This window comes from Sebastes fasciatus, chromosome 21 (assembly GCF_043250625.1).
Source record: "Sebastes fasciatus isolate fSebFas1 chromosome 21, fSebFas1.pri, whole genome shotgun sequence".
NCBI classification, from domain to species: Eukaryota; Metazoa; Chordata; class Actinopteri; order Perciformes; family Sebastidae; genus Sebastes; species Sebastes fasciatus.
This window is the reverse complement of record NC_133815.1, coordinates 631917-644620: the sequence shown is the minus strand read 5'-3', so window position 1 is coordinate 644620 and position 12704 is coordinate 631917. Positions and strand designations below refer to the sequence as shown.

The 12704-nt window shown below is 41.8% G+C and overlaps 2 protein-coding genes and 1 long non-coding RNA gene across 3 annotated transcripts in view; 1 reads left to right on the top strand and 2 right to left on the bottom strand.

Moving 5' to 3' along the window:
* lyrm4b (LYR motif containing 4) overlaps positions 1–4167 on the top strand; it is a 38243-nt gene extending 34076 nt beyond the window's left edge. The window contains exon 3 of the mRNA XM_074622335.1: positions 2336–4167. Within this exon, the coding sequence (XP_074478436.1) occupies positions 2336–2386 (51 nt within the window). The 3' untranslated portion in view covers positions 2387–4167. The remainder of the gene's footprint in view (positions 1–2335) is intronic.
* The window catches only part of LOC141759878 (uncharacterized), a 213177-nt gene that overhangs the window by 148838 nt on the left and 51635 nt on the right, over positions 1–12704 (bottom strand). The window lies entirely within an intron of this gene.
* The window catches only part of ppp1r3g (protein phosphatase 1 regulatory subunit 3G), a 1866-nt gene continuing 480 nt past the window's right edge, over positions 11319–12704 (bottom strand). Inside the window, exon 1 of the mRNA XM_074621794.1 lies at positions 11319–12704. This exon is cut by the window's right edge and continues 480 nt beyond it. Within this exon, the coding sequence (XP_074477895.1) occupies positions 12273–12704 (432 nt within the window). The 3' untranslated portion in view covers positions 11319–12272.

The following is a 12704-nucleotide window of genomic DNA, read 5'->3' as shown; positions in this document are numbered from 1 at the left end:
GGAACTCTGAGTTGTTAGTGGAGGGATTGTGACCCCTGGTGGTTCAGCAGAGACATGACCAGCTGTGACCAACAAACACAAATACTGTTTTTAATTTAGTTAAAGAGCTCAGTACCACAACACACACATATACTTTAATTTGTACAATTAACACTTGAAATTTTGAAGGCTGGAGGTAAAGTACCGTCATAGATTATAATTTACAGCCTTTAATGCATATTTTTAGATTATGATTTAGTCTTTAATACACTATTTTTTATTTTAACTTCTTCAATGCACATTTTTGCTCATTTTAAGATTTTAATTTACAGTCTTTAAATGCACTCTTTTAGATTATAATTTAGTTTATAATGCACATTTATAGATTATAATTTACAGACTTTAATGCACATTTTTATATTATATTAAACAGACTTAAATGCACATTTGTTTGTAATATGTACATATATGTCACTGTAAATATATATATTTGTGTTGTTACTTTGGAAAAGAAACCTGATTCTGATTCTGATAATAGAAATCTTGAACCAAACGTTAGTGTCTCATCTTTACTTCATTAAACTCTTTTTCTGTTTTCCTAAATTAACCCAAACACTATATTCACCGACGATGAAGAGAACTAAGGTCGATAATAATGAGAATAGATATGAAGTCCAGTACTGCAGTGAATGTGTGCAGCGTTGTTTGGTCCTCTGTTGTGTCAGAATGTTTTAATAACTTTATTAGTTGTGAAATAGTTGTGTAGTAATAGTTGTGTGTGTTCAGAGAGACCCGCTGACGTACAGACGAGACAGCAGCTCCGCGTTCAGGGTCGTATTTGGTCATGTTGGCTCGATCGGCCTGTCGTGTCTTCGTGCAGAAAAAAAGAGGAGATCGATTGTGAACTGTGGCTCAAACACACACGCACGCACGCACGCACACGCACACGCACACACACACACAGCTGCATCCCACTCGGCCATAATTGTCTCTTGTATTTGACAACAGAGTTCAGATGGGTAATATTGACATGACACAGTGACAAGGCTCTCTGGACACTGAACACACGCGTGTTGCTTCCAGCGCCGCAGTCACGACAAACACGACGTTTACCTGATGGAACGCAACAGAGACGCTAAATTATTATTTAATAAATTAAATATATATAATAAATAAAAAAAATTAAAAATAAAAATATAAAAGATAATAATTATTAAGAAATAGAAAATATACAAATTGATGAAATAAATTCACACCACAGATTAGATAGACAATTAAAAATTTAAATAATAATAATAGTAATATTAATACAAATAAATACATACGAAATATAAAGATAAAAATATAAAACATTTATATAATAAATTCACACATCAGATTAGTTTTTTTTCTTTCTTTCTTTTTTTAATCATAATTTTTATTTTCATTAAAGAAATAACAACAACAACCCTAAAAATAATAAAAAATTACAGTTATATAGAATAAATTAAAAATTAAAATAATTATATTAATGATGAAAAAATAAATAAGCAATAAAAGATAATAACAAAAAATAACAAATTCATAAAATAAATTCACACACCAGATTAAATAACCTGTATTTCTTTCTTTGTTTTTTTAATCATGCTTTTTATTGTTTCCTTAAGAAAAATTACCTAAACCATAAATAAAAATTACAGACAATTTTATATATATATATAATCAATTGAAAAATAAAACAATAATAATAATAGTAAATAAATAAATTAGAAATAACAAAAGATAATAATAAAGAATAATCAAATAAATTCACACACCAGATTAGATAATCTGTATTTCTTTCTTTTTTTTTAATCATTCTTTTTAATATTTCCTCAAGAAAAATGACTACAACAACCTAAACCATAAATTAGAAATAAAAAATAAAATATTTATATATAATGACTTAAAAATAAATTTTAAGCAAAGATAATAATTATTAAAGAAATAAATAAGAAATATAAAAAATATAATTAATTAAAGTGTAAAATAATAATGATAATAATAAAGATATATAAATAAATAATTCCAAATAAATTTCACCTAATTAAGTTTGCGGACCTGTAGATGGAGTTTTACCTGAATGATTTCCTCTCGACGTCGCCTGTTCATATTGCATGTCCCAGTTATCGTGTTCAGTTTCTCGTGTTTATAACAAACCTACTTTCACGAAAATCGATTCCAAGTCTGCAAAACCAGCGCTCCTCACACGGAGACAGACCTGCTGAACGTCCGCTGCAACCGAAGACGATGTTTAGTTTCTCTGGACAGATTCTTGTTTGATTTGACGTAAAGACGACGAACAGGACGAGTGACTCGGTGTTCTTCTTCTCTGCAGGTGTCCATCGGGAAGATGTTCGAGACCCAGAAGATCGTGGTGGAGGGTTAACCCCTCTGCTGCTGGAGGTGGACCCAGCAAACAACAGGAAGTGACATCAGACACTGGAGCGGATCACCGCTCTGACATCATCACCACCACCAACCTGCTTCCTCTGCGACCCCCAATCATCTGCTACGACTGTGCGGAGGTGGAGCTGTGAGATGCATTGTGGGAGATGTAGGACGGAGTGAAGCGGTGAAGAACCTGCCGTTTGTTTTGGAGTTTTTTCTTTCACGGATGCACCGATCAGTTCCTTCCTCTTCGGTTCCTTCATGTTCTCACTGTTGTTTAGTTCAAATAAAGCTCGTGACTAACGATCATTTACTCCACCGATTAATCTGCCAGTGATTTCCTTTAATACACAGTGAACCGGTCGGTCGATAGGACATCAGAGAAGAGTCCAACGGGACGTCCTCTGCTGTCTCGTTTTGTCCAAAACCCAAAGATGTGCAGAAACAAACAGATATTCAGCTTAAAGCAGAACTTAAAAAATAACTTCATGTTTGTTGTTAATTGGTCAGCGTATCTTTTGGTCGTTGATTTTCCTCTCACAAACGAATATTAAACAACAAATCAGTGGGTTATTTGATTTTTCGTTTTAAAACACAAAAATGAATATTGAAATACGAGGCGTTTTTCTTTATCGGGGTCAAAAAGGGGATGAACTAAACTTAAAAAAAATGGGTTGAGTTCCATTTTCTATTTAAAAAAAAAATATCACTAGAAGACAGAATATTAATATTAAAATAATTGAATATAGAAAGAGCCGTCGTTGGTGCTCTAACAACTAAGTTCTGAGTTATTGATCCGGGAAGTTTGAATCTGTGAATATCTTTCACTGAAGTTAGTTTTCTGCAGTCGTGTCTTCTTCCCTCAGACAAACTCTTTTATTGTTTCTAAAAACTACGTACTGATCCGTGTCCATCACCCCCAGTTCCTCAGCAGCGCCGTCCTCAGACGCGCTCTTACTTTGTAAACGGCAACTTCCTGTTGCAGAATATTAAAAAAATGAAAATCAACCATTTTTTTTAGGTTTAGTTTATCCCCTTTTTGACCCACTCATTTTTGTATTTCAATATCCGTTTGTGAAGGAAAATCAATGACCGAAAGATACACTGACCTTATTAGACCAAAGATTTATTTAATTTGAGAGACATCCAGTGAAACTAACGTTTGTTTGATTTTTCTTTATATCCAGTTAAATCTTTTCTTGTTTGAGCCTCATTATGTGGAAATAAATAAAGTCAGAACACATTCATGTTTTCTCCAAAAGGTTTAGCTTTACTCAAAATGTCTAATTGATTAATTACTTGAACTCGTTTATAGGAATGTTATTAACTGGATGTAGTTATAAAGAAGGCATCAAGTATTTAACTATTTGAATCGACTAACAGCCCCGATAGGCGTCAATATTTGATTTAATACTTGATGCCTCTTAGAGCTGTCGGTCGATTAAAGTAGTTCATTCCGATTAATCGCAAATTCATATTTGTTCAAAATGTTCTACCGATGGATTCATCAGGTTTTCTAGTTTCATATGATCCCAGTATCTTCACTCTAGCTTTAACACTGAGACCGCTACTACATCCGGAAGGTTGAGTGAAACAGATGTGCGTTAACGTGTTATTATGTCATCATCATGTTAACGCAGTTTGAGCAGAATCGACTGATCGGTGCATCCCTGCATTTCTTTTCTTTCTAGTGTTGTTTTTTGTATTCTAACGCACAAGCTGTCCATCGTTGATGTGATTCTATCTGATATATAAACCTATAAAAGAACTGAAACACCAGATCTGACTTCTATCATATTCACTCGTTTGATTCATCACTTTATTTATTTATCTCTGAGAAAACCTTGACGTCACACGGAGAGACTTTGTTCTATAACGAGAGCGAGGAGGTGATAATAATAATATTAATATTAATATATAATGTGACAGGTCATGAAAGTGTCAAATGTTTTATCAGTTTAAATAAACCGAAGAGGAGAGAGTGATGAAGTCGTCTCATGACTCAAGAAGTCCAAACTCATCTCGTCCTTTTAGGTAACAAGAAGCTCAGATTGAAGTTTACAGATCAGAGGAATTCTGGGTATTGAGGTTTAAATTCAGTATCGGTTTATGCTATATGTAGAAGGCCAGGTGTTCAAACTGTGGTTCGGGGGCCTCCAGACGGGCAGGGGGGCTCTATCTACCAAAAAGAAGAAGAAAAACCAAGATGACGACGACCAAAAACCAAGATGGCGACGGCCAAAAACCAAGATGGCGACGGCCAAAAACCAAGATGGAGACGGCCAAAAACCAAGATGGCGACGGCCAAAAACCAAGATGGCGACGGCCAAAAACCAAGATGACGACGACCAAAAACCAAGATGGAGACGGCCAAAAACCAAGATGGCGACGGCCAAAAACCAAGATGGTGACGACCAAAAACCAAGATGTCGACGACCAAAAACCAAGATGTCGACGACCAAAAACCAAGATGTGGACGGCCAAAAACCAAGATGGCGACGGCCAAAAACCAAGATGGCGACGGCCAAAAACCAAGATGGCGACGGCCAAAAACCAAGATGGCGACGGCCAAAAACCAAGATTGCGACGGCCAAAAACCAAGATGGCGACGACCAAAAACCAAGATGGAGACGGCCAAAAACCAAGATGGCGACGGCCAAAAACCAAGATGGTGACGACCAAAAACCAAGATGTCGACGACCAAAAACCAAGATGTCGACGACCAAAAACCAAGATGTGGACGGCCAAAAACCAAGATGGCGACGGCCAAAAACCAAGATGGCGACGGCCAAAAACCAAGATGGCGACGGCCAAAAACCAAGATGGCGACGGCCAAAAACCAAGATTGCGACGGCCAAAAACCAAGATGGCGACGGCCAAAAACCAAGATGGGGACGGCCAAAAACCAAGATGGCGACGGCCAAAAACCAAGATGGCGACGGCCAAAAACCAAGATGGGGACGGCCAAAAACCAAGATGGCGACGGCCAAAAACCAAGATGGCGACGGCCAAAAACCAAGATGGGGACGGCCAAAAACCAAGATGGCGACGGCCAAAAACCAAGATGGCGACGGCCAAAAACCAAGATGGCGACGGCCAAAATGACGAACTTGAGGCCTCAAAACCGTCGTCCACAATCCACTGGGTGACGTCACGGTGAATTGGTCCTCTTCTTATTCACAGTCAATGAGTTTGTGTTATTAAGACATGAAGCAGTGTGGATCAGCTGCAGGTCATCACCAGCAGTGACGGATGTTTGATTTCCTTCGGCGGGTGATGGCGTTTCAGCTCGTTGTTTATCCGTTGTGGTTCACTCTCGCCGCTCTCACAGCGTCCCTTTCAGAGGACAAGCTGTAAGAAGCCACCAGGCTACATTAGTTAGTTGGGATAAATACCTGACTGCTGTGTGTTTAGTGTCTGTTTGGAGGTGGACAGTGAAACACTCTCTAACAGCGTGACTGATGTCACCTCAGAGGTGCGTTTGTTTTTTTTGGTGGAGGTGGAGGAGGGTGGAGGAGGTAGGAGGTGGAGGAGGTGACTGACCCACACAAGGTACCAGCGGATGCTATTAATAGACCCATTGTTGGTTTAAGGCCGAGCAGCACACTGGCCCACTTACACAGGTGTTAAAGATCACGTTGCTCAATCAGCGACAGCTGTTTCATCAGACCAACGCACGGGAGTCGTGCACAGGAGTCGTGCACGTGCTCCGTACGAGTCCTGCATTCACGTGAAGGACTTCAGACCGGGTTGTGACCCGCGGCTCACTACTGAAGGCCTCTGGGAGGAGATGTTTTGAACCAGAAAGAGTTTAGAGAGCTACAGGAAACCCTGAAATGACTTCTTATTTCATCACTTCCTGTTCCCTCGTCTGGAAGTCAGCGGGCGTTTAGTCGGATGTCTGAAATAAAGATTTTAACGTTTTGTTCTACGATATAAAATACGTCAGTACATATCCCACTGTTGAATTTTGAAGCCTTTATTTGTCTTTAAAAAGGAGGTTACTAACAAGTAGCTAAATGAGACGACTAAATGTCATCACGCCGACTTAGCTCCACCCTCTCCTGTCACTTCTGGTTGCCAAGTTGGCGACAGCCAAAAAAAGAAGATGAGTTGGACAAAAAAAAAAAAAAATGGTGACGACAAAAAAAACAACAACATAGCTACGGCCAAAACAACAACAACAATATGGTGATGACAAAAAAAACAAGAAGGTGACGAGCACAAAAAAACAAGATGGTGACGACAAAAAAAAAACAAGATGGTGACGACAAAAAAAAGAGAGGGTGACGAGCAAAAACAAAACAAAATAGTGCCGACAAAAACAACAACATAGCTACGGCCAAAACAACAACAACAATATAGTGACGATAAAAAAAAACGAGGGTGACGACAAAAAAAAACGAGGGTGACGAGCAAAAAAAACAAGAGGGTGACGAGCAAAAAAACAAGAGGGTGACGAACAAAAAAAAAACAACAGGGTGACGAGCAAAAAAAACAAGAGGGTGACGAGCAAATAAAACAAGAGGGTGACGAGCAAAAAAAAAACAAGAGGGTGACGAGCAAAAAAAAAACAAGATGGTGACGACAAAAAAAAAAGAGATGACGGCGAGTGAAAAAACAAGATGGCGACGGCGGCTATTAATAGACCCATCTGTTGGTTTAAGGACGAGTCAAACAAATCATCGTCTGCATGTCTTCTCCTCCGTAGCATGCAGCAAAGGCTCATGGGTATTGTGTTTTTCCAGTGAAGTGTGGCAGCAGCAGTGAGCCGATCACTACAGAAAGGTGTGCAGTGATTTCTACAACGTGTGTCATGTGTCTGTCGGCTGAGTCGAGGTTATTCCAGAACGATCAGAAGAATAAACACCGCCGCTGTCCTCAAGGTCACCTCTCTGAGATTTACCTGAAATATTCCTTCTTCACTTTGATCCTCTGGCTCCGTGTTGACACGGTCAACAGACGGCGTCACGTCGGTCAACAGACGACGTCATCGGTCAACAGGACTATTTTCAGAGGACTCCTGAACTCAGGCCTTATGGAGAGAGGACAGACAGGTGAAGGACGGACAGACAGACAGACAGACAGGTGAAGGACGGACAGACAGACAGGTGAAGGACGGACAGACAGACAGACAGGTGAAGGACGGACAGACAGACAGGTGAAGGACAGACAGACAGACAGACAGGTGAAGGACAGACAGACAGACAGACAGGTGAAGGACGGACAGACAGACAGACAGGTGAAGGACGGACAGACAGACAGGTGAAGGATGGACAGACAACCCTGACTGATGTGACGTACAGAAGAGACGTTGTCTCGTTGGCTGAGCCGTTTGACGACGGCCTGGGGTGCATGCCAAAACTCTTAATTTTCGTTTCCTCGCTCCTCGATCCTCGCTTGAACCGGAAGTTGTTCTGGTGCGCCATCTTGAAGACCGTCCCAAAGCTCTTATTTGTGCATCGAGGAGCGAGGAGCGAGGATCGAGGAGGCTTGCCGGAGGAGCTATGAGCGAGGATACACCAGTGTATCCTCCACGGAAGTCTTTTACCGACCGACACGCCCCCTTACTGGATATCAGTTATTGATTGGACGCTGCTGCCGATCAGACTGATCTGATAACATTACCTCTCAACATCACTGAGTTTTATACCGGAGTGAAAACAGATCACAGATTAAACGTTTTATAGTTTAGTTGTCTTCTGATTCACCATCTAGTTATAATCTGAGTTAACTGAAGCTCTGAGCAGCAGAAGGACCTGCAGTATCTCTGCTTCACACAGCGTCAGTGAAGCAGCCTGACAGTCAGAGGGCTTTATAATACCTGATGAACTGACTGAAAATAACTCTGCATTTATTAGAATGATTTTTCTTTTCATGATCTGTTATTTCCCCCGTTAACTTTTATTAATGAAACTATTAAAGTCAGAGAGAAAAGGAGAGTCTGTCTGTCAGCAACAAACACCTTTTACATCATTTATCATCATTTCCATTCAGTCACATGAGGCTGATATCTGAACTTCAGGTTTGATACGAGTTACATCATTTACATTTTCCCTGAAACATTCAGCCTGATAAATAATGTGTTCAAAAGACACCATAGTCTTATTCTGGGTTATTAAATAATGAACTCAATTTCAGAATATCAGTAACTACTGACACTAATAATGAATAAATAATATAAAGATATTGAGCCAGTAGAAATGGAGAAAACACTGCTGCTCTGCCACTGATAATAACTCTGTTTCTTTATTAGTACTAGTACAGTTCAGACACAAACAGCTGTTAAAGCTGACTGACAGCTGATCCAGATGTGATCAGCTGCTGCTGTCATCAGAAACGGACGTCGCTTCACGTGACGCTTCAGAGGAAACGACGTTCCAATGCTCTTAAATCGTATTTCTTCGTTTCCTCTCTCCTCGCATGGTTTCCTTGCGTCTCTCCATGCTTCCCTGGTGGGAGGGACTAAGACGCAAGGAAAAAACACAAGTGAGGGAAACGGGGATGCAATTAAGAGCTTTGGGATGCACCCGTTGGCTGAGCCGCCTGACGACGGCCAGGTCTATGGGGTCAAAGGTCAAAGGTCAGTATTTCTGGGGTTCCTCTTCAGTGTGATGTCATCGTTTATGGTCCAATCAGAACGCTGAAGGATGAGGACGTCCTCCAGCTGGTGGGCGGAGCTTCGTTCAGGCTCCAATGTTTACAACATGGAGGCCGGCGCCCAGTCCTCCTTTCCTTTCCTTCTTTCCTTCCTAGTCCTCCTTCCTTCCTTTCCTTCCTTTCCTTCCTAGTCCTCCTTCCTTCCTTTCCTTCCTTTCCTTCCTAGTCCTCCTTCCTTCCTTTCCTTCCTAGTGCTCCTTCCTTCCTTTCCTTCCTTTCCTTCTTTCCTTCCTAGTCCTCCTTCCTTCCTTTCCTTCCTTTCCTTCCTAGTCCTCTTTCCTTCCTTTCCTTCCTAGTCCTCCTTCCTTCCTTTCCTTCCTAGTCCTCTTTCCTTCCTTTCCTTCTTTCCTTCCCAGTCCTCCTTCCTTCCTTTCCTTCCTTTCCTTCCTAGTCCTCTTTCCTTCCTTTCCTTCCTAGTCCTCCTTCCTTCCTTTCCTTCTTTCCTTCCTAGTCCTCCTTCCTTCCTTTCCTTCCTTTCCTTCCTAGTCCTCTTTCCTTCCTTTCCTTCCAAGTCCTCCTTCCTTCCTTTCCTTCCTTTCCTTCCTAGTCCTCTTTCCTTCCTTTCCTTCGTAGTCCTCCTTCCTTCTTTTCCTTCTTTCCTTCCTAGTCCTCCTTCCTTCCTTTACTTATTTCCTTGCTAGTCCTCCTACCTTCCTTTACTTCTTTCCTTCCTAGTCCTCCTTCCTTCCTTTCCTTCCTTTCCTTCCTAGTCCTCTTTCCTTCCTTTCCTTCGTAGTCCTCCTTCCTTCCTTTCCTTCTTTCCTTCCTAGTCCTCCTTCCTTCCTTTACTTCTTTCCTTCCTAGTTTTCCTTCCGTCCTTTACTTCTTTCTTTCCTAGTCCTCCATCCTTCCTTTCCTTCCTAGTCCTCCTTCCTTCCTTTACTTCCTAATGTTCTAGTCCTCCTTCCTTCCTTTACTTCTTTCCTTCCTAGTCCTCCTTCCTTCCTTTCCTTCCCAGTCATCCTTCATTCCTTTCCTTCCTTTCCTTCCTAGTCTTCCTTCCTTCCTTTACTTCCTAGTCTTCCTTCCTTCCTAGTCTTCCTTCCTTCCTTCCTTTCCTCCCTGGTGTTCTAGTCCTCCTTCCTTCCTTCCTTCCTTCCTAGTCTTCCTTCCTTCCTTCCTTTCCTCCCTTGTGTTCTAGTCCTCTGGCCTTCCTTCCTTCCTTCCTAGTCTTCCTTCCTTCCTTCCTTTCCTCCCTTGTGTTCTAGTCCTCCGGCCTTCCTTTCCTTCCTAGTGTTCTAGTCCTCCTTCCTTCCTTTCCTTCCTAGTCTTCCTTGCTTCCTTCCTTTCCTCCCTTGTGTTCTAGTCCTCCGGCCTTCCTTTCCTTCCTAGTGTTCTAGTCCTCCTTCCTTCCTTTCCTTCCTAGTGTTCTAGTCCTCGTTCCTTCCTTTCCTTCCTAGTGTTCTAATCCTCCTTCCTTCCTTTCCTTCCTAGTGTTCTAATCCGCCTTCCTTCCTTTCCTTCCTCTACTTCCTAGTCCTCCTTCCTTCCTTTCCTTCTTTCCTCCCTGGTGTTCTAGTCCTCCTTCCTTCCTTCCTTCCTTCCTAGTCTTCCTTCCTTCCTTCCTTTCCTCCCTTGTGTTCTAGTCCTCCGGCCTTCCTTCCTTCCTTCCTAGTCTTCCTTCCTTCCTTCCTTTCCTCCCTTGTGTTCTAGTCCTCCGGCCTTCCTTTCCTTCCTAGTGTTCTAGTCCTCCTTCCATCCTTTCCTTCCTAGTGTTCTAGTCCTCCTTCCTTCCTTTCCTTCCTAGTGTTCTAATCCTCCTTCCTTCCTTTCCTTCCTAGTGTTCTAATCCGCCTTCCTTCCTTTCCTTCCTCTACTTCCTAGTCCTCCCTCCTTCCTTTACTTTCTTTATTGATTGAGTTTGTTTTGACAAGTTTTTGATAAATTTCTTTATTAAAATAACAGCAGAATATTCTCCTTAATGTTTATTATTATTATTATTATTATGTTTTTGGCTGCAGATTTAAAGGATCTGCTGGTTTCTGCATGTTTTAGCAGTTTTTCTATAAATCTCATTTACTGAATATCACAGATGATCAAACTGTAAAACAATCAGCTGCATTTGATCCACAGGGAGCCGTTGATTTCCATTGATTTCCGTTGATTTCCATTGATTTCCATTGATTTCCTCACAGGATAACTTTTCAAACCAATCTGCACTTAAACTGAAACGATAATGTGAGTCTGCAGACTGATTTTAAAGAAATAAATGGAAACTAACGGCGAGTCCTAAAACTCCTCTGTAGTCTGCATTAAAAACACAACTCAACTACTATGTTGTTGTTTTATTTTGAAAATGTTCCACATCCATTTTTCCCGATCAACAGATGGAGTCCAAAAGCAGCAGTGAGACGGAGACACTCGTGTCAACACGGTCTAAAACGTCCAGAAGGTTGTTGACACTAAAGCATGTTTTCCTTAAAGTGGGAACAAAGAAAGTCCATCGATCGAAGTTCAGACAAACATCCAGAACCGTCCGCTGTGTTGTCCTCCACAAACACGTTCCACAGTTTTACTGATTTCATTACAGAATAAGACACAACAGAATCAGAGGCCACAATGAAGGGAAACTAGATCTGATCTCAAAAAGACTCGTCGTGTAACACAGATGGGGTTTTTATTCAGCAGCTGCGTGTAAAAGCATTTTAGCAGCATTTTACGCACAGATGTATATATTTTGCACACCGATTTACACGTTTCACGCACATATTCATAGCTTTTGCGCACAGAATTACAAGTTTTGCGCACAGATGTATAGCTTTTGCGCACAGATTTACAGCTTTTGCGCACAGATGTATAGCTTTTGCGCAGAGATGTATAGCTTTTGCGCACAGAATTACAAGTTTTACGCACAGATGTACAACTTTTGCGCACAGAATTACAAGTTTTACGCACAGTTGTATAGCTTTTGCACACAGATTTATAGCTTTTGCGCACAGATTTACAAGTTTTACGCACAGATGTACAACTTTTGCGCACAGATTTACAACTTATACGCAAAGATGTACAGCTTTTGCGCACAGATTTACAAGTTTTACGCACAGATGTACAACTTTTGCGCACAGATTTACAACTTATACGCAAAGATGTACAACTTTTGTGCACAGATTTACAAGTTATACGCAAAGATGTACAGCTTTTGCGCACAGATTTACCAGTTTTACGCACAGATGTATAGCTTTTACGCACAGGTTTACAGGTTTTACGCGCGGCACACGCAGCGGTCAGGTGGCGTGGAAAGCGGCGCTGCCAAACTTTGCGGTGCTGGGCATGCAGCGGTACTGGAGGGTGAAGTTCTGCCCCTCGTTGTTGTCCCAGAACTCCCCGTCCTCGCTCCTCAGGTACACGGCGAAGTGCACGGCCGAGCTGGGCTCCATGAAGGGCGGCGTGTACACGGTGAAGCTGAACCGCTCTCCCACGAAGCCCGGCTGATCCGCGGCCACGGGCAGAGCCTGCGCGTCCACGTAGGACAGCCAGTCGTTGAAGGTGTACCTCACTCCGACCTCTTTGTCGGTGCAGCCGGTGAAGACCCGGATCTGGCCCCCCACGTCAAAGTGTGTGATGGAGACCTTCTCCAGGCAGACCCGGAGCCGCTGGACTCTCCACTCCACCTCCCGGGGCTCCGGGAAGCAGGCGACCAGCCGGTCTGAGTCCAG